This window comes from Theropithecus gelada, chromosome 6 (genome assembly GCF_003255815.1).
Source record: "Theropithecus gelada isolate Dixy chromosome 6, Tgel_1.0, whole genome shotgun sequence".
NCBI classification, from domain to species: domain Eukaryota; kingdom Metazoa; phylum Chordata; class Mammalia; order Primates; family Cercopithecidae; genus Theropithecus; species Theropithecus gelada.
The window spans coordinates 98,155,225-98,175,190 of record NC_037673.1 but is presented as its reverse complement, the minus strand read 5'-3'; the positions used below and the strand labels follow the sequence as shown (position 1 = coordinate 98,175,190).

The window sequence follows — 19,966 nt, the reverse complement described above, 5'->3', positions numbered from 1 at the left end:
CTCCTCTGCATCTCTCTTGGGCTTTTTTACAACATGGTGACTGAGTCCCAAGGCAAGAGTTCTGAGAGTGTGAAAGATCCCAGCAAAAGTCGTATTTTCATTTTATGACCCAACCTCAGAAGTCATGTAGCATTATTCGTTTTGTTGTGACAATTAGAAGGCCTTTCCAAGTTTAATGACCTTTTTATGCGGAAATGACATAGTTCTGGATGGGCATGCTAAACCATAAAGATTTCTTTGATAACTTTTAGAAAGTACAAGCTAAATGAAGAAAATGAAACACTACCATCATCGTGGTGGTATAGTCACTGTAGTGAAACCTGATACATTCTGGAGAACAATCTGGAGAAATAGTGGAATAAAGTATGCTAAATCCTTATGTTCTAGGAATTCCTTTCTTGGATATATATTTCTAGAGATACTCCATCATTGGATCTTAAGGTACATGCACAGCGATGTTTAATATAGCCTAGTTTGTGATAGTAGGGGGTTGAAGGCAAGACAAATATTTAATCCTATGTGAATAAATAAATATGGAAGAATCACACTATGTAAAATTAGATAGCATTCAGAAGTTGAACTAGTTGAGTTTGCAGACTATGATCACACCTAACAGGGATGTTTAGGGCCAGAAAAAGAAAATTTAAATAAATTAAAAATATATAAACATAAAATGGCACCAAATATATTTTCAATGAGATATGCATAAACAAGGAAATACAGAAACTAATTTGAAAGTTAGTATTTTACTATCTTTTTAATTACTCTGTGTAGTATAATAGATAATGATAAACCATAACATCTTAATAAGTCTTCTAAATAATTTCCACAAGTTTACCAAAATGCAAAATTTAACTAACTTAATTCTTTGTATAGGTAGATTTCCAGGAGTAAAATATAAAACATTTTCTGCAGCCCTACTGGTTTTTCATGAGTATTGCTTAAATTTTCTTTGTTTTGTGTTTTAGTTGAATAAAAAAAGACTTGCTTAAAACAATAAGTAGACAAGAAAAAGTAAGGATAAAATTCTAGATATATGGTTAATAATTTACCTATTTTTCTCTAATCTTTACAAAAAACAATTCCAAGCCCATAAATAAAAATTAAAGTAGTATGAAGAGCAAATCAAAATTTAAATTGTCAAAAATAACCTTACTTTCATAGAATTTGTATATTGATGAATCATAGATTGCTGTTTGGATCTATCTTATCTATCTATCCATCTATCATCTATCATCTATCTATCATCTATCATCTATCATCTATCTATCAATTATCTTTTCAGTTTAGATTGGGAATGGTACATTTTTGTAGACAGATCATTAACATTTGATTCTGTCTGTCTCTTTCTCTTTATCTAACAAAATAAAATAATTGATACATAACTTTTTTTATTTCAGATTCTGATGAAAAATCCAGTGTTAATATGCCTATCTCTGTCAAAAGCTACAGAATATTTAGTTATTATTGGAGCTGCTGAATTTTTGCCTATATATTTAGAAAATCAGTTTATGTTAACACCCCCTGTGGCAACTATACTTGCAGGTAGAGTTACCTTCTTATTGTGTCATTTCAAAAATTTTTCATTGTCTTATTTATGTACCTATGAAATATGAAATATATGAAATAAATAAAAATATAAAGAATTATATACCTAAGTATGATTTGTGCAAATTTTACAAATATGAGCACTCTGCCATCATAGTGTCAATATTTTTGACATATAAATCCTAGTAAAACCTCTGTATTTCTCCTTCATCCCATTTATCTTCATTCCTTTTCACAGGTAATCACTCTTCTGAAGTCAGAGTGAATCATTCCCATATATGTTTGTACATCTTTACTGCGTATGTGCTTGTCTATATACATCTATTTCTAAAATTTATGTATCACTTTATACATACTCTTCTGCAGCTTATTTTTTCATCAGAAATTATGTTCTTTAGATTTGTGTTGATCTATATATATTAAATGCATTTCAGTTTGCTATTTTATTTTATGATTCTATTTTATGAGTATACTATTGTTTATTTATTATCCAGTTAATGGATATGTTGTTGCCTCCCACTTTTTCTCTCTTCCAACCAATGCAGTAATGAATAGGTTTGTTGATATCTCCTTCTGTACATTTGTAAAAGTTGATCTAAGTTTAGACATTGAAGGGAAATTGCTATTGTGTACATTTACAATCTTATGAGATATTGAGAATTGGCTCTCCAAAATAGGTTGCAAATAGAATTAAATGTTTTAATGTTTTAGCATTAATGAGAAAGTTGTAAAGTTACGATTTATTTTAGGGTGTAAGAGGTAGAAGATGCATCCACTAATTTTTAGGATAACAAATAAAGTAGTAGTAAGAGACTATATTAATAGGAAAAATTTAATTAATTAAAAAAAGAAAGGAAAGACAGAAAACAAAAAGCATGTGGGCAAAATAGAAAAAAAATAAGATGTGCAGAAATCCTGAGTATAAATCTAAACCTTTTATGGAGTACATTTTTTTTATAAAAGGCTGACTTTTTTATGACTGACTGAAAATTGTGCAAAAAGCCAAAATAGATCAGCTTTCAAGGGCCATAATGACATATTTTTTTTGTGAGCACACCAGGTTTGGGGCACTCTGATTAATAGAATTGGCAGAACTTGAGGAGTAAATTCATTCCATGTATTTCTTATTGTATTAAATAAGGCTATTATTATTGGATTCCAAGCACCAGGGTAAGGCTACATGCTGTACTGACTTTAACCATCCCCTCAAGGTCCTGGATCTAGCCAGCTGAATAAATCCTTAAGCCATCAAGGTCTATCTTAAAAAATCAAGTGGCTTTCTCCGTAAGTTTCTCTACTGACCTTTCCACTTAGCCTGAGATATCAAAGTATAACAGAATACATTAGCAATTGCAAATTCTACCTTGGCAAGAATGAAATTTGCGGTAATTTTATCATCTATAATAATATTGATCAGTGAGTGAGGCTGACCAGAGTGCTTTCCAGGAATGAGGTGGTGCCATTGATTATTTCAAGTAAAGTCACAGATAAATTTTGCCCTATAGTTTCTAATTGCATTACCTATCATAAAGATGACTTCAGTAGGCTGCGTATGAATAACATACCACTAATCTTGCTGAGAAGCTCCCCTGAGTAACTGAGCATAACTTCATATTAGAGAAATTTCTAATCTTTGAAGAGTTATACGATCTGCTGGTGGTGATGTAAACACTTGATGATCTTTTATGACCACCCCTATGTTCTTGAATCTATCATTTCCATTTGACAAGTAAGGCTTGTCAAATAGTTATGAGCCTGATTTAGTTCATCCCAAAATGAGAATGTAAGTTCACAAAGTCAAAAGATTGCTGTAAGTTAGGACTTTGGTTTTGACAAGATGGCAGTAGTAAGCTAGTAGTTGCTTTTCAAATGGTAGCTGATTTAGGGAGTCAATGAGTGTTATACAACAACAGCTGTTTCTGAATGGAGCCTATATCTTTTATCTAGAGCCTCCAGTCCACGAAATTATCAGTCATGGAGATTTGTAGCTCATGGGGATCATTAAATTTCTAGCATCTCAAAGAAGAGAGTATGCCACAGCTTGCTTATCAGCTTCAATGTAGGTTTGTGAATTACACTCACTGTAAGTTAGCTGTTATAAAAGACAAGTAGAATGCCCAAGACCGACATCTACCATCTCTGACACCCAGAGTCCAAAGTGACATTAAGTTCCCTTTTGGTTGGAGGGAAATGAGACATTTTTTTTTTGCTTGACTTCCAGAGTAATTGAGCCTTGTGAATCTGTTTGCATAGTCCCCCAGAAACTTGATGTGCAGTCTTTTGGATTTTGTTGGGATTTACCAGTTACCCTTGCAGGTGAAGGTATGATAATACCAAAGTTAGAGCCATTGAGTCTGAGACTTGAGATCCTCTAGCCAGCTGCATATCATCTATCAGTGAAATGTTTAGGCATCAGAAGGTAATGGGAATCACACTAAGTTCTTATGCACCTTCTTGTAGCAAATAGCAGAGCTTTAGCTACTCCTGAGGAATAACTAAAGAATATTACAGTATTCTTACTGTAAAGGTATATTTGTGGTTTTTAAGCATGAATGAGAATTAGTCTTTGTCCTTGGGTGCCAATTAGATATAAAGGAATGTCTTGGCAAAGTCCATTACAGTATATTAAATGTAATCAGTCTGTGTAGTAGATGTGGTTACATCACAATGTCTGAAACAGTCAAAGTTATGAGAGCAATAACTGAATTCAGCAGTAATTAATCCATTGTAAATCTCCAGCTCCAGCTCCTGATAACTTTTTTTTTTTTTTTTGAGATGGAGTTTCACTCTTGTTGCCCAGGCTGGAGTGCAATGATGTAATCGAGGCTCACTGCAACCTCCACCTCCCAGGTTCAAGCGATTCTCCAGCCTCAGCCTTCCAAGTAGCAGGGATTACAGGCATGCACCACCTCACCCAGCTAATTTTGTATTTTTTCAGTAGAGACGGGGTTTCTCCATGTTGCTCAGTCTGGTCGCAAACTCCTGACCTCAGGTGATCTACCCGCCTTGGCCTCCCAAAGTGCTGGGATTACAGGCCTGAGGCACCACATCTGGTCCTGATAACCTTTTACACTGGCCATGATGTGTGTTGAATGAAATTACTGCATCTCTTACTACCCCTGCTACCTTATATACTCAAAGCTAGGACTTTCCTTTCTCCTTCTGGGATTCTACATTGTTTCTGTTAGACCCTGTGAGAGGAAACAGGGAGGCATGTTGGGTAGCAATTCCTGTGTCCCATTATCACGTCTGGAGTTTAACAGCATTCATAGTATAATATTATAAAACATAAATACTAATTATACATTTAGAAATTGAAGCTACAGCATCAGTATATTAAGGCTACGACAAACATGCATTGAAATTGTCCGGAGTACCACCCACAAGCTTACTTCACATTCTTTCAGGAACGATGAGAGTTCAAAATCTATTCAATGCCTCATCTATGATTTCACACAGGAATTTTATTTGTCTTGGGAAAATCTTTCTAAGAGGGTCATAGCAAAGCTGCTTTATAGCAGTCAGGACACACTACAAAAAAATCTGAGGTCTTTTATTGTCTTAAAATGGATCCAAGATTGGCATGATAGACTGGAAGAGAAACTGGACCTCTAGTCAACCCAGCTATTGGCTGTTTTGTTTAAATAAGAAATTATGTACTGCACTTCATTATGTCCCAAGAAAATCAGCTAAAATGCTGATAATTCACCTGGTGTCTGCTCATAGTGGCTAGAATTTGTTTTTTCTTTTTACACTCAGGGTAATTGCACATTGCTGGAACTGTTATCTGTAACTTGAAAGCAGAAGGAATCTTCTAATAAGAAAAAAAATTAGAAATAGTTTTTACAGTGAGGTAGTCCTGAAGCTGATGGCCAGATTGACAAGGAAGTTTAGTCGCCTACAAGAGTTGATAAGACCTATGGCACTTTCCATGGAGCTGTCTTTAAACCTACTTCAGCTTGCAGCTACAGAAAGCCATGCCTCTGTTAGCATCCCATCATTGTTGCCAAGAGTGCTCAGATCTGTAATGGGTTTGAATTTCATCCTATCTGTAAGCTAACAAGTTAATCTAACTTAGTTTCATGTGTGCTGGAAGAAGACACCAAACTTCTTGGTCAGAGATGAAATAAAGTTTATGACTCACAGCAATAGCAATAATGAGAGTTCCTGCTAGGTTTCTGAGCTCCAATTTCCAAAGGGTGATGTGAAAGGACTCCAGGTGACATCTGTACACAAAATGAGTTGCATTACATGAAAGAAATCTTGAGGTTAGGGAACCCAAGTCTTTTACAGTAGGCAGTAATTATGTTTGTCTTTGGCTCCAGAGGGAGACATTATACTTGATAGAGATTGTCCAGAGGGGACACTCTCTCTGTCTTCCAAAATTCTAAGCAAAGTTTTCCTCTGCTGTAAGTGAAAATATTATCCTTATTATCCAAGGCTACTCATCGTGTAAATATCCTTGAAAAGATAGTTCGGAACAAAGCAGTCAGTGCTTCTGCTTGCAGGATATACAGAAAGTTTTCACCCAATAAATATATTAGTATATATATTTATTAATATATTAATTAATTAATATATTAATTCTTTAGACTATGTTAAATATAAATAGTCTAAAGAATGTCAGATTGGGAAAAAGTTTCAATATATGTTACTAACAAGAGGCACTCCTTAAATAAGGGAACATGAAAAGGTTGAAAGTGAAAGGATAGGCAAAAGATGCAAATGCTAACCAAAAGAGAAGCTTGTGCAACTATAATAATTTTAAATATTGTATCCTTTGAAGAACACAAGAATTATGACAACTCAAAAAGCTGGAATGTCTTCTTTCCTCCAAACAACCTCACTAGCTCCCCCATGGAGGCCAGCACCCCAGTACTTGCTAGCACCCTGCCACAGTCAAAAAGCATGCACTCTGCCATGCTGTCACTGCTGCTGTTGCTGGTGTGTGCAAACAGGATGGATCCCATTGCCACTGCCCTACAAAGTGCTTTGGCTGCCACCATCCATTGGAGTGCTGTGACCAGCAGTCCAGGGGCACCTTGACCCCTCCAGCACAGCATGTTTCTAGCTTGAGGAGCCAGAGAACAAAGCCAGTGCCCAATACTGGTCCCCTGGAGTTAGGCCACACAGTCCAGGAGTTCTGAGCTGATCCTTTGCCTTCTAAAATCTTCCAGAAACAAAGTCAGTTGAATGAACCCACCTTCTACCACAAACAAACCCTCAAGGTCATCAAATAGAATAAAAAAAAAAAATCCAAAGGACAAGAACTTCAAGGATTAAAGGAGCATCAGCCCACAAAGATAAAAAAGAAACAGCACAAGAACTCTGACAACTCAAAAGGCCATAAGGTCTTCTTTCCTTCAAACAACCTCACTAGTTCTCCAGCAAGGGACCTTAACCAGCCTTAGATGGCTGAAATTACTGAAATAGAATTCAGAATATGGATAAGAACAAAAATCAAGATTCAGGGGAACATTGAAACTCATTCTAAGGAAGCTAGGAATCACAAAGTATACAGGATCTGGAAGACAAAGTAGCCAGTATAGAAAAGAACATAACTGACTTGATAGAGATAAAAACACACTATGAGAATTTCAAAATGCAATCACAAGTATTAACAGGATAGATCAAGCTGAAGAAATAATCTCAGAGTTTGAAGATTGGGTTTCTGAAACAAGACAGAAAGAAAACATTAAAGAGAAAAGAATAAAAAGAAACAAACAAAATGAACAAAAATATGCAATTATGTAAAGAGACCAAATCTACAATTCATGATCATCCCTGAAAGAGATAGGGAGGATGGAAGCAACTTACAAAACATATTTCAGGATATCATCTATGAGAACTTTCACAACCTATGTAGAGAGGCCAACATTCAAATTTAGAAAATGCAGAGAACCCTCACAAAGTACTTCACAAAAAGATCGTCCCTAAGACATAACCATCAGATTCTCCAAGGTCAAAATGAAAAAAAAAAAAAAATGTTAAAGGCATCTAGAGAGAAAAGTCAGGCCACCTACAAAGGGAAGCTTATTAGCAGACCTATCAGCAGAAACCCTATAAGCGAGACCTCTTAGCAGAAACGGCAGACCTCTCAGCAGAAACCCTACAAGCCAGAAGAGACTGGGGGCATATGTTCAGCATTCTTAAAGAAAATAAATTCCAGTCAAGAAATCCATACCCAACCAAACTAAGCTTTATAAGTGAAGTAGAAATAAAATCATTTTCAAGCAAGAAAATTGTGAGGAAGGTTTTTACCACCAGACCTGCCTTACAAGAGCTCCTAAAAAAAGCACTAAATATGGAAAGGAAAGATCATTACCAGTCACTACAAAAATGCACTTAAGTATGTAAACCATTGACAGTATAAAGCAATTATGCAAACAAGTCAGCATAATAAACAGCTAACAACATGATGACAGGATCAAATCCGCATATAGCAGTAGTGACCTTGAATGTAAATGGGCTAAATGCCCCAATGGAAAGAAAGAGTGGCAAGCCAAATAGAGAAGCAAGACCCAATGATATGCTGTCTTCAAGAAATGCGTCTCACATACAATTACACTACTAGACTCAAAAATAGATGAAGAAAAATCTACCAAGCAAATGGAAACTGAAGGGGAAAATGAACGAAAAAAGAAGAGGTTGCAATTCTAATTTCAGATAAAACAAACTTTAAATAAACAAATATTTTAAAAAACAAAGAGGGGCATTACATAATGGTGAAAGGTTCAATTCAATGAGAAGACCTAACTATCCTGAATATATATGCATTCAACACAGAAACAACCAGATTTATAAATTAAATTCTTAGAGACCTTCAAAGAGCCTTAGACTCCCACCAAATAATAGTGGAAGACTTCAACACCTCACTGACAGTGTTAGAAAGGTTATCAAGGCAGAAAATTAACAAAGATGTTCAAGACGTGAACTCAACACTACACCAACAGACCTGAGAGGCACCAACAGACATCTTCACCAAAAAACACATGACTATACATTCTTCTCATTGCCACATGGCACACACTCTAAAATCAACCACAAAATCAGATATAAAACAATTCTCAGCAAATGTAAAATGACTGAAATCATACTAACCACTCTCTTGGATCACAGCACAATGAAAATAGAAATCAAACTAAGTAAATTGCTCAGAACCATACAATTAAGTGGAAATTAAATGACCCACCCTGAATGACTTTTGGGTAAGTAATGAAATTAAGGTAGAATGAGAACAGAGATATAAAACACCAGAATCTCTGGGATATAGCTAAGGCAGTATGAAGAGGGAAATGTATAACACCACATGCTCACATCAAAAAGTTAGAAAAACCTCAATTTAAAAACTAACATCACAACAAAAAGGCTAGAGAAGTAACAGCAAACCAATTCTAAAACTAGAAGAAGACAAGAAATAACCAAATCAGAGATGAACTGAAGGAGATGGAGACACAAAAAAAATTCAAAAGAATGAATCCAATAGTTGATTTTTTGAAAATAAGATAGACTATTACCTAGACAAAGAAGAAAAGAGAGAAGATCCAAATAAACACAATCAGAAGTGATAGAAAGGATATTACCACTGACCCCACAGAAACACAAATAACAATCAGAGACTCCTATGAGCACCTTTACAAACATGAACTAGAAAATCTAGAAAAAATGAATAAATTCCTGGACACATAAAGCCTCTCAAGACTGAACTAGGAAAATTAAGTTCCTGAACAGACCAATAATGAGCTCCAAAACTGAAACAGCAATAAATAGCCTACAAACCAAAAAGCCCAGGATTAGATGGATTCACAGTCAAACTCTACCAAATGTACAAAGAAGAGCTGGTATCATTACTACCAAAACTATTCCAACAAATTGAGGAGGGAAGACTCCTCCCCATCTCATTCTATGAGGCCAGAATCATCCTGATTCCAAAACCTGGAAGAGACTCAACAACAATAACAAAAAAAATTCAGGCCAATATCCTTGATGAACATATATGTAAAAATCTTCAATACACACTAGCAAATGAATCCAGCTGTACATCAAAAGCTAATCCACCATGATTAAGTAGGATTTATTCCTCTAATTCAAGGTTGGTTAAACATACACAAGTTAATAAACATGATTTTTCACATAAATAGAACTAAAGTCAAAACCACATGATCATCTCAGTAGATGAAAAAATGACTTTCAATAAAATTCAACATCCCTTCATGTTTAAAACTCTCAACAAACTAGGTATTGAAGGAACATACCTAAAAATAATAAGAGCCATCTATGACAAGCCGACAGCCAACATTATACTGAAGGGGGGAAAGCTGGAAGCATTCACCTTGAAAATCAGAACAAGGATGCCCCTCTCACCATTCCTATTCGACATAATATTAGAAGTCCTGGCCAGAACAATCAGGCAAAAGAAAGAAAGAAAGGGCATCCACATAAAAAGAGAGGAAACCAAACTATCCCTGTTTGCAAACAACATGATTATATATCTAGAAAACCCCATAATCTTGGCCTAAAAGCTTCTTAAGCTGATAAACAACATCAGCAAAGTTTCAGATACAAAATCAACATACAAAAATCAATAATATTTCTATACGCCAACAACAGCCAGCTGAGAGCCAAATTAGAAATGCAATTCTATTCACAGTTTCCACAAAAATGACTTAAATACCTAGGAATACAGCTAACCAGGGAATTTACAGATCTTTACAATAAATTGCAAAACACTGCTCAAAGAAATAAGAGATGACACAAACAAATGGGAAAACATCCCATGCTTATGAATGGGAAGAATCAATGTCGTTAAAAATGGCCACACTGCCCAAAGCAGTTTACAGATTCAATGCTATTCCTATTAAACTACCAATGCAGTTCTTCACATAACTAGATAAAGACTATTTTAAAATTCATATGGATCCAAAAAGAGCTCGAATAGCCAACACAATCCTAAGCAAAAAACAAAGCTGGAGGCAACACGCTACCCAACTTCAGACTATAGTACAGTAACCAAAACAGCATCATACTGGTACAAAAACAGACACATAGACCAATGGAAAAGAATAGAGAGCCCAGAAGTAAGGTCATACACCTACAACCATCCGATCTTCAAGAAACCTGAGTAAAACAAGCAATGAAGAAAGGACTCCCTATTCAGTAAATTGTGCTGGTATAACTGGCAGGCCATATGCAGAAGGTTGAAACTGGACTCCCTCTTTATACGTATACAAAAAAATCAACTCGAGATGCATTAAAGACTTAAATGTAAAACCCAAAACTATAAAAACCCTAGAAGAAAACCTCGGGAATACCATTCTGCACGTAGGAACTGGCAAAGATTTTAGGACAAAAACTCCAAAAGCCATTGCAACAAAAGTAAAAATTTACAAATGGGATCTAATTAAACTTATGAGCGTCTACACAGCAAAAAAGCTATCAACAGAGTAAACCAGACAATCTACAGAATGGGAGAAAATATTTCCAAGGTAAGCATCTGACAAAGGTCTAAAATCCAGCATCTATAAGGAGCTTAAACAAACTTAGAAGAAAAAGAAAGTCCCATAATAAAGGAGGTATAGGACATAAACAGACACTTCTCAAAAGAAGACATACATGTGGCCAACAGTCACATGAAAAAAAACCTCAGTATTACTTATCATTAGAGAAATGCAAATCCAAACCACAACGAGATACCATCTCACACCATTCAGAATGGCTATTACTAAAAAGTCAAAACATAACAAGTGCTGACGAGGTTGAAGAGAAAAGGGAATGTTTATACACTGTTGGTGGGAGTGTAAATTAGTTCAACCACTGTGGAAAACAGTGTGGTGATCCCTCAAAGAGCTAAAGACAAAACTACCATTTGATGCAGCAATCTCATTACTGGATATATACACAAAGGAATATACATTTTTCTATCAGAAAAACACATGCACACATATGTTCATCCTAGCACTATTCACAATAGCAGAGACATGGAAGCTAAATAAAAACCCATAGACACAAAGAGAACAACAGACACAGAAGCCTACCTGAGGGTGGGAGGTGGTAGGATGGAGATAATCAGAAAAATAACTATTGGGTACTAAGCTTTGTACCTGGGTGATGAGATAATCTGTATAACAAACCTTCGTGACACATTTACCTATATAACAACCTGCATATGTATCCCTGAACCTAAAATGAAAGTAATATGTCCTTTAGCAGCTTATGCAATTTTTTTCTTTATTCTTGATGTTATGAAGATTTCCTACCTTCTTATCTGTAAGGGTGACTTTTTTATTGCTTCTCAGTAGTTGGAGTGTACATTTATTTCCCAGGCTAAAATTTCATTAATTATGTAAATTTTTTATCCTCAGCTAAAATTTTTCAAACATTGTTTTTCTGGTATTACTTGTATTGCTTTTTTCACAACTGCTATAAACCTTTTTGTGGAGCTTATTTATTTTTATTATCTTTTTTTCAAGAACTATTTTTTGAGCAATTTTAGATTTACAGAAATATCTTGAAGACAGAAGATAATATAAAGAATTTCTGGCCAGGTGTGGTGGTTCATGCTTGTCATCTCAGCACTTTGGGAGGCTGAGGTGGGTGAATCACTTGTCAGGAGTTCAAGAGCAGCCTGGCCAACAAGGCAAAACCCAATCTCTACTAAAAATACAAAAATTAGTATGGTGGTACAGTGGGGCACGCCTGTAATCCCAGCTACTCGGCAGGCTAAGGCAGGAGAATAGCTTGAAACTGGGAGGCAGAGGTTGCAGTGAGCCAATACCGTGCCACTGCACTCCAACCTAGTGACAGAGCAAGACTCTGTCTCTCTCTCTCTCTCTCTAAATATATATATATGTATATATATTTATATATACACAGAGAGTTTCCGTATGCTGTACACTCAGTTTCCCCTTTTATAAACATCTTATATTAGCATGGTAGATTTGTCATAATTAATGAACCAAAATTAATACAATATTACTAACTAAAGTCAATAGTTTGTGCAGATTTTTTTTTCAATTTTTACCTAATGTCCTTTTTCTGTCCCAGGATCTCATTCAAGATACTACACTATAGTTAGTTGTCATGTCTCTTTGAAGTTCTCTTGGCTATGACAATTTCTCAGTCTTTCCTTGTTTTTGATGACCTTACAGTTATTAGGAGTACTGGCCAGTTTTTCTGTAAGATGTCCCACTATAGAAAATTGCCCAATGTTTTTATCATGATTAGACTGGGCTTTTAGTTTTTTAAAGGAACACCCAGAGGTAAAGTATCATTTTCAAAACATCATATCAAGGGAATATACTATCCATGTGAGTAACTGCTTTTGAATTTGACTTTGATTACCTGGCTGAGGTAGCATTTGCCAGGTTTCTCCCCTGTACTCATTGTCTTTTGCTTGTTTTGGTTATTCTTCTCTCTGTCTTTTTTTTTTTTTTTTTTTTTTTTTTTGAGATGGAGTCTGGCTCTGTCACCTGGGCTGGAGTGCAGTGGTGCCATCTCGGCTCACTGCAGGCTCTGCCTCCCGGGTTCATGCCATTCTCCTGCCTCAGCCTCCCGAGTAACTGGGACTACAGGCGCCCGCCACCACACCCGGCTAATTTTTTGTATTTTTAGTAGAAACGGTGTTTCACCACATTAGCCAGGATGGTCTCAATCTCCTGACTTCGTTATCCACCCACTTCAGCCTCCCAAAGTGCTGGGATTACCGGCGTGAGCCACCGCGCCTGGCCCTTCTCTCACTCTTTTATCTTTTTTTAATACACACTATAATAACACAGTGTTCTTTTCCAATTTATCAATTTGCTTGTAATTGTCTCTACTCTGAAGGTTATCCTGAGATTTGAGTTTTTAAGAATTATATTTTTAATATCCAGGTTTCTTATTTTTTATTCACTTTTTTATTATCTCCTCTTTTTATTTTTCTTCTTTATTTATATCAACACTTTCATTTTTATGTCATTGTTCAACTCCCACTTATGAGTAAGAATATGTGATGTTTGGTTTCCTGTTCCTATGTTAGTTTGCTGAGAATGATGGTTTCCAGCTTCATCCAAGTCCCTGCAAAAGACGTAAACTCAATCTTCTTTATGGGTACATAGTAGTCCATGGTGTATATGTGCCGCATTTTCTTTATCCAGTCTATCATTGATGGGCATTTGGGTTGCTTCCAAGTCTTTGCTATTGTAAGTAGTGCTGCAATAAACATACATGTGTATGTGTCTCTATAGTAGAATGATTTATAATCCTTTGGATATATATGCAGTAATGGGATTGCTGAGTCAAATAGTATTTCTGGTTCTAGACCCTTGAGGAAGCACCACACCATCTTCCACAATGGTTGAACTAATTTACACTCCCACCAACAGTGTAAAAGCATTTCTATTTCTCCACAGCCTCGCCAGCATCTGTTGTTTCCTGACTTTTTAATGATTGCCTTTCTAACTGGCGTGAGATGGTATCTCATTGTGGTTTTGATTTGTATTGCTCTAATAACCAGTCATTATGAGCTTTTTTTCATATGTTTGTTGACCACATAAATGTCTTCTTTTGAGAAATGTCTGTTCTTATCCTTTGCCCAGTTTTTGATGGTGTTGTTTGTTTTTTCTTGTAAATTTCTTTAAGTTCCTTACAGAGTCTGGATATTAACCCTTTGTCAGATGGATAGATTGCAAAAATTTTCTCCCATTCTGTAGGTTGACTGTTCACTCTGATGATAGTTTCTTTTGCTGTGCAGAAATTCTTTAGTTTAATTAGATTCCATTTGTCAATTTTGGTTTTTATTGCCTTTGCTTTTGGTGTTTTAGTCATAAAGTCTTTGCCCATGCCTATGTGCTGAATGGTATTGCCTGGGTTTTCTTATAGGGTTTTTATGGTTTTAGGTTTTATATTTAAGTCTTATATAAATCTTGAGTTAATTTTTGTATAATGTGTAAGGAAGGGGTCCAGTTTCAGTTTTCTGCATATGGCTAGTCAATTTTCCCAGTACCATTTATAAAATTGGGAATCATTTCCCCACTGCTTGTTTTCATCAGGTTTGTTGAAGACCAGATTGTTGTAGATGTTTGGTGTTATTTCTGAGTCCTTTGTTCTGTTCCATTGGCCTATATATCTGTTTTGGTACCAGTACCATGCTGTTTTGGTTACTGTAGCCTTGTAGGATAGTTTGAAGTCATGTTCCGTGATGCTTCCAGTTTTGTTCAATTGGCTTAGGATTGTCTTGGCTATATGTGCTCTTTTTGTTTCCACATGAAGTTTAAAGGAGTTTTTTCTAATTCTGTGAATGAAGTCAATGGCAGTTTGATGGGAATAGCTTAAATCTATAAATTACTTTGACAGTATGGCCATTTTCACAATATTGATTCTTCCTATCCATGAGCATGGAATGTTTTTCCATTTGTTTCTGTCCTCTCTTATTTCCTTGAGCAGTGGTTTGTAATTCTCCTTGAAGAAGTTCTTCACATCCCTTGTAAGTTGTATTCCTAGGTATTTTATTCTCTTTGTAGCAATTGTGAATGGGAGTTCACTCATGATTTGGTACTTTGTTTGTCTATTAATGGTGTATACAGATGCGTGTGATTTTTGCACATTTATTTTGTATCCTGAGACTTTGCCGAAGTTCCTTATCCTCTTAAGGAGATTTTGGGCTCAGACGATGGGGTTTTCTAAATATACAATCATGTCATCTGCAAACAGAAACAACTTGACTTCCTCTCTTCCTATTTGAATACACTTTATTTCTTTCTCTTGCCTGATCACCCTGGCCAGAACTTCCAATACTATGCTGCATAGGAGTGGTGCAAGAGGGCATCCTTGTCTTGTGCCAGTTTTCAAAGGGAATGCTTCCTGCTTTTGCCCATTCGGTATGATATTGGCTGTGGGTTTATCATAAATAACTCTTATTATTTTGAGATGTGCTCCATCAATACCTAGTTTATTGAATGCTTTTAGCATGAAGGGGTGTTAAATTTTATTGAAGGGATTTTCTGCATCTATTGAGATAATCATGTGGTTTTTGTCATTGGTTCTGTTTTTGTGATGGATTACGTTTATTGATTTGTGTATGTTGAACCAGTCTTGCATCCCAGGGATGAAGGTGACTTGATTATGGTGGATAAGCTTTCTAGTGTGCTGCTTGATTCGATGTGCCAGGATTTTCGCAACACTGTTCATCAGGGATATTGGTCTGAAATTTCTTTGTTGTTGTGTCTATGCCACGTTTCGGTATCAGGATGGTGCTGGCCTCCTAAACTCAGTTAGGGAGGAGTCCCTATTTTTATATTGTTTGGAATAGTTTCAGAAGGAATGGTACCAGCTCTTGTTTGTACCTCTTGTAGAGTTTGGCTGTCAATCCATCTGATCCTGTGCTTTTTTTCATTGGTAGGCTACTAATTACTGCCTCATTTTCAGAACTTGTTACTGGCCTATTCAGGGATTTGACTTCTTCCTGGTTTAATCTTGGGAGGGTGTATGTGTCCAGTAATTTATCCATTTATTCTCGATTTTCTACTTTATTTGCATGGAAGTGTTTATGGTACTCTCTGACAGTAGTCTGCATTTTTGTTAGATCAGTAGTGACACCTTTTTATAATTTTTTATTGTGTCTATTTGATTCTTCCCTCTTTTCTTTTTTACTAGTCTGGCTAGCGGTCTATCTAGTTTGTTAATCTTTTCAAAAAACTAGCTTCTTGATTCACTGATTTTTTGAAGGGCTTTTCATGTCTCTGTCTCCTTCAGTTCTGTTCTGATCTTAGTTATTTCTTGTCTTCTGCTAGCTTTTGAACTTGTTTGCTCTTGCTTCTCTAGTTCTTTTAATTGTGATGTTGGGGTGTCAATTTTAGATCTTTCGCACTTTCTCCTTTGGGCATTTAGTGCTATAAATTTTTCTCTAAACACTGCTTTAGCTGTGTCCCAAACATTCTGGTACCCTGTCTTTCTTCTTATTGGTTTTAAAGAACTTATCTATTTCTGCCTTAATTTTGTTATTTACCCAGTAGTCAATAAGGAGCAGGTTGTTCAGTTTTGGTGCAGTTATAGTTATGCAGTTTTGAGTGAGTTTCTTGACGGAGTCTCACTCTGTCACCCAGGCTGGAGTGCAATGGCGCGATCTAGGCTCACTGCAAGCTCCGCCCCCCCGGTTCAGGCCATTCTCCTGCCTCAGCCTCCAAGTAGCTGGGACTGCAGGCGCCTGCCAGCACGCCCAGCTAATTTTTTGTATTTTTAGTAGAGACGGGGTTTCACCGAGTTAGCCAGGACGGTCTCGATCTCCTGACCTTGTGATCTGCCCGCCTTGGCCTCCCAAAGTGCTGAGATTACAGGCGTGAGCCACTGCGCCCGGCCTAATCCTGAGTTCTAATTTGGTTGCACTTTGGTCTGAGAGACTGTTATGATTTCCATTCTTTTGCATTTGCTGAGGAGTGTTTTACTTCTAGTTATGTGGTCAATTTTAGATACGGGCTATGTGGTGCTGAGAATAATGCATATTCTAATGATTTGGGGTGAAGAGTTCTGTAGTTGTCTATTAGATCAGCTTGGTCCAGAGCTGAGTTCAATTCCTGAATATCCTCGTTAATTTTCTATCTGGTTGATCTGTCTAATATTGGCAGTGGGGTGTTAAAGTGTCCCACTATTATTGTGTGGGAGTCTGAGTCTCTTTGTAGGTCTCTAAGAACTTGCTTTATGAATCTGTGTGCTCTTGTATTGGGTGCATATATATTTAGGATAGTTAGTTCTTGTTGCATTGATCCCTTTACCAATATGTAATGCCCTTCTTTGCCTTTTTTAATCTTTGTTGGTTTAAAGTCTGTTTATTCAGAGACTAGGTTTGTAACCACTGCTTTTTTTTTTTTCTTTCCATTTGCTTGGTAAATATATTCCTCTATCCCTTTATTTTGAACCTATGTGTGTCTTTGCTCATGAGATGGGTCTCCTGAATACAGCACACTGATGGATCTTGACTCGTTATCCATTTTGCCATTCAGTGTCTTTTAAAAACTTTGGGTATTTAGCCCATTTAAATTTAAGGTTAATATTGTTATGTGTGAATTTGATCCTGTCATCATAATGCTAGCTGGTTTTTTGCACATTAGTTGATGGAGTTTCTTCGTAGTGTTGTTGGTCATTATATTTGGGTGTTTCTGAAGTGGCTGGTACCAGTTTTTCCTTCCCATATTTAGTGCTTCCTGCAGGAGCTCTTGGAAGGCGGGCCTGGTGGTGACAAAATCCTTCAGCATTTGCTTGTCTGTAAAGAATTTTATTTCTCCTTCACTTATGAAGCTTAGTTTGGCTGGATATGAAATTCTGGATTGAAAATTCTTTTCTTTAAGAATGTTGAATATTAGCCTCCACTCTCTTCTGGCTTGTAGGTTTCTGCAGAGAGATCTGCTCTTAGTCTAATGGGCTTCCCATGGTAGGTAATCTGACCTTTCTCTCTAGCTACCTTAACATTTTTTGCTTTGTTTCAACCTTGATGAATCTGGCAATTATGTGTCTTGGGGTTGCTCTTCTCATGGAGTATCTTAGTGGTGTTCTCTGTATTTCCTGAATTTGAATGTTGGCCTGTCTTGCTAGGTTGGGGAAGTTTTCTTGGATAATATCCTGAAGTGTCTGTTCCAACTTGGACTCATTCTCTCCATCGCTTTCAGGTACACCAGTCATAGGTTTGGTCTTTCCATATAGTCCCATATTTCTTTGAGGCATTCATTCCTTTTTATTCTTTTTTCTCTAATCTTGTCTTCATGCTTTATATCATTAAGTTGTTCTTCAACCTCTGATATCCTTCTTCCACTTAATCAATTCAGCTATTGTTATTTGTATATGCTTCACAAAGTTCTCATGCTGTGTTTTTCAGCTCCATCACATCATTTATGTTCTTCTCTAAACTAATTATTCAGTTACAGCTCCTGTAACCATTTATCAGGGTTTTCAGCTTCCTTGCATTGGGTTAGAACATGCTTCTTTAGCTCAGAGGAGTTTGTTATTACCCACCTTCTGAAGCTTACTTCTGTCAATTCGTGAAACTCATTTTTTGTCCGTTGGTGTTCCCTTGCTGGTGAGGAGTTGTGATCCTTTGGAGGAGAAGAGGCATTCTGGTTTGGGGAATTTTCAGACTTTTTGCACTGGTTTTTCCTCATCTTTGTAGGTTTATCTACCTTTGATCTTTGATGCTGATGACCTTTGGATAGGGTTTTTGTGTGGGCATCTTTTTTGTTGATGTTGATGTTATTGCTTTCTGTTTGTTAGTTTTTCTTCTAATAGTAAGTCTCCTCTTCTACAGGTCTGCTGGAGTTTGCTGGAGGTACACTCCAGACCCTGTTTGCTTGGGTATCACCAGTGGAGACCGCAGAGCAGCAGAGATTGCTGTCTGCTCCTTTTCTGGAAACTTTGTCCCAGAGGGACACCTGCCAAATGCCAGCAGGAGCTCTCTTGTATGAAGTGTCTGCTGACCCCTGCTGGGAGGTGTCTTCCAGTCAAGAGGCATGGGAGTCAGGGACCCACTTGAGGAAGCAGTCATTCCCTTAGTGGAGCTTGAGCACTGTGCTAGGAGATCTGCTGCTCTCTTCAGAGGCAGCAGACAGGACTGTGTAAGTCTGCTGAAGCTGCACCCACAGCTACCCCTTCCCCCAGGTGCTCTGTCCCAGGGAGATGGGAGTTTTATCTATAAGCTCCAGACTGAGGCTGCTGCCTTTCTTTCAAGGATGCCCTGCCCAGTGAGGAGGAATCAAGAGAGGCAGTCTGGCTTTGCCCCACTCTGGTGGGTTCCACCAGTCCAAATTTCCCATCGGCTCTGTTTACACTGTGAGGGGAAAACTGCGTACTCAAGCCTCAGTAATGGCAGATGCCCCTCCCCCCACAAAGCTCGAGCATCTTAGGTTGACTTCAGACTGCTGTGCTTGCAGCAAGAATTTCAAGCTAGTGGATCTTAGCTTTCTGGGCTCCATGGGAGTGGGACCTGCTGAGCAAGACCATTTGGCTCTCTGACTTCAGCCCCCTTTCCAGGGGAGTGAACAGTTCTGTCACACTGGGGTTCCAGGTGTCACTGGGGTGTGGAAAAAAAAAAAAAAAAAACTCCTGCAGCTAGCTCATTGTCTGCCCAAATGGCAGTTTTGTGCTTGAAACCCAGGGCTCTGGTGGTGTAGGCACCCGAGGGAATCTCCTTATCTGCGGGTTGCCAAAATCATGGGAAAAGCATAGTGTCTGGGCTGGATAGCACCATCCCTCACGGCACAGTGCCTCATGGCACAGTCCCTCACAACTTCACTTGGATAGGGGAGGGAGTTCCCCAGTCCCTTCTGCTTCTTGGGTGAGGTGATTCCCCACCCTGCTTCTGCTCAGCCTCCATGGGCTACACCCACTGTCTAATGAGTCCAGGTGAGATGAACCAGGTACCTCAGTTGGAAATGCCGAAATCATTCGCCTTCTGCGT

At 37.4% G+C, this 19,966-nt stretch overlaps 1 protein-coding gene across 1 annotated transcript in view; it reads left to right on the top strand.

Annotated features, from left to right (window-relative positions):
• The window catches only part of SLCO6A1 (solute carrier organic anion transporter family member 6A1), a 140,454-nt gene that overhangs the window by 67,882 nt on the left and 52,606 nt on the right, over positions 1-19,966 (top strand). Inside the window, exon 7 of the mRNA XM_025389405.1 lies at positions 1,401-1,545. Coding sequence (XP_025245190.1) covers positions 1,401-1,545 — 145 coding nt within the window. The remainder of the gene's footprint in view (positions 1-1,400; positions 1,546-19,966) is intronic.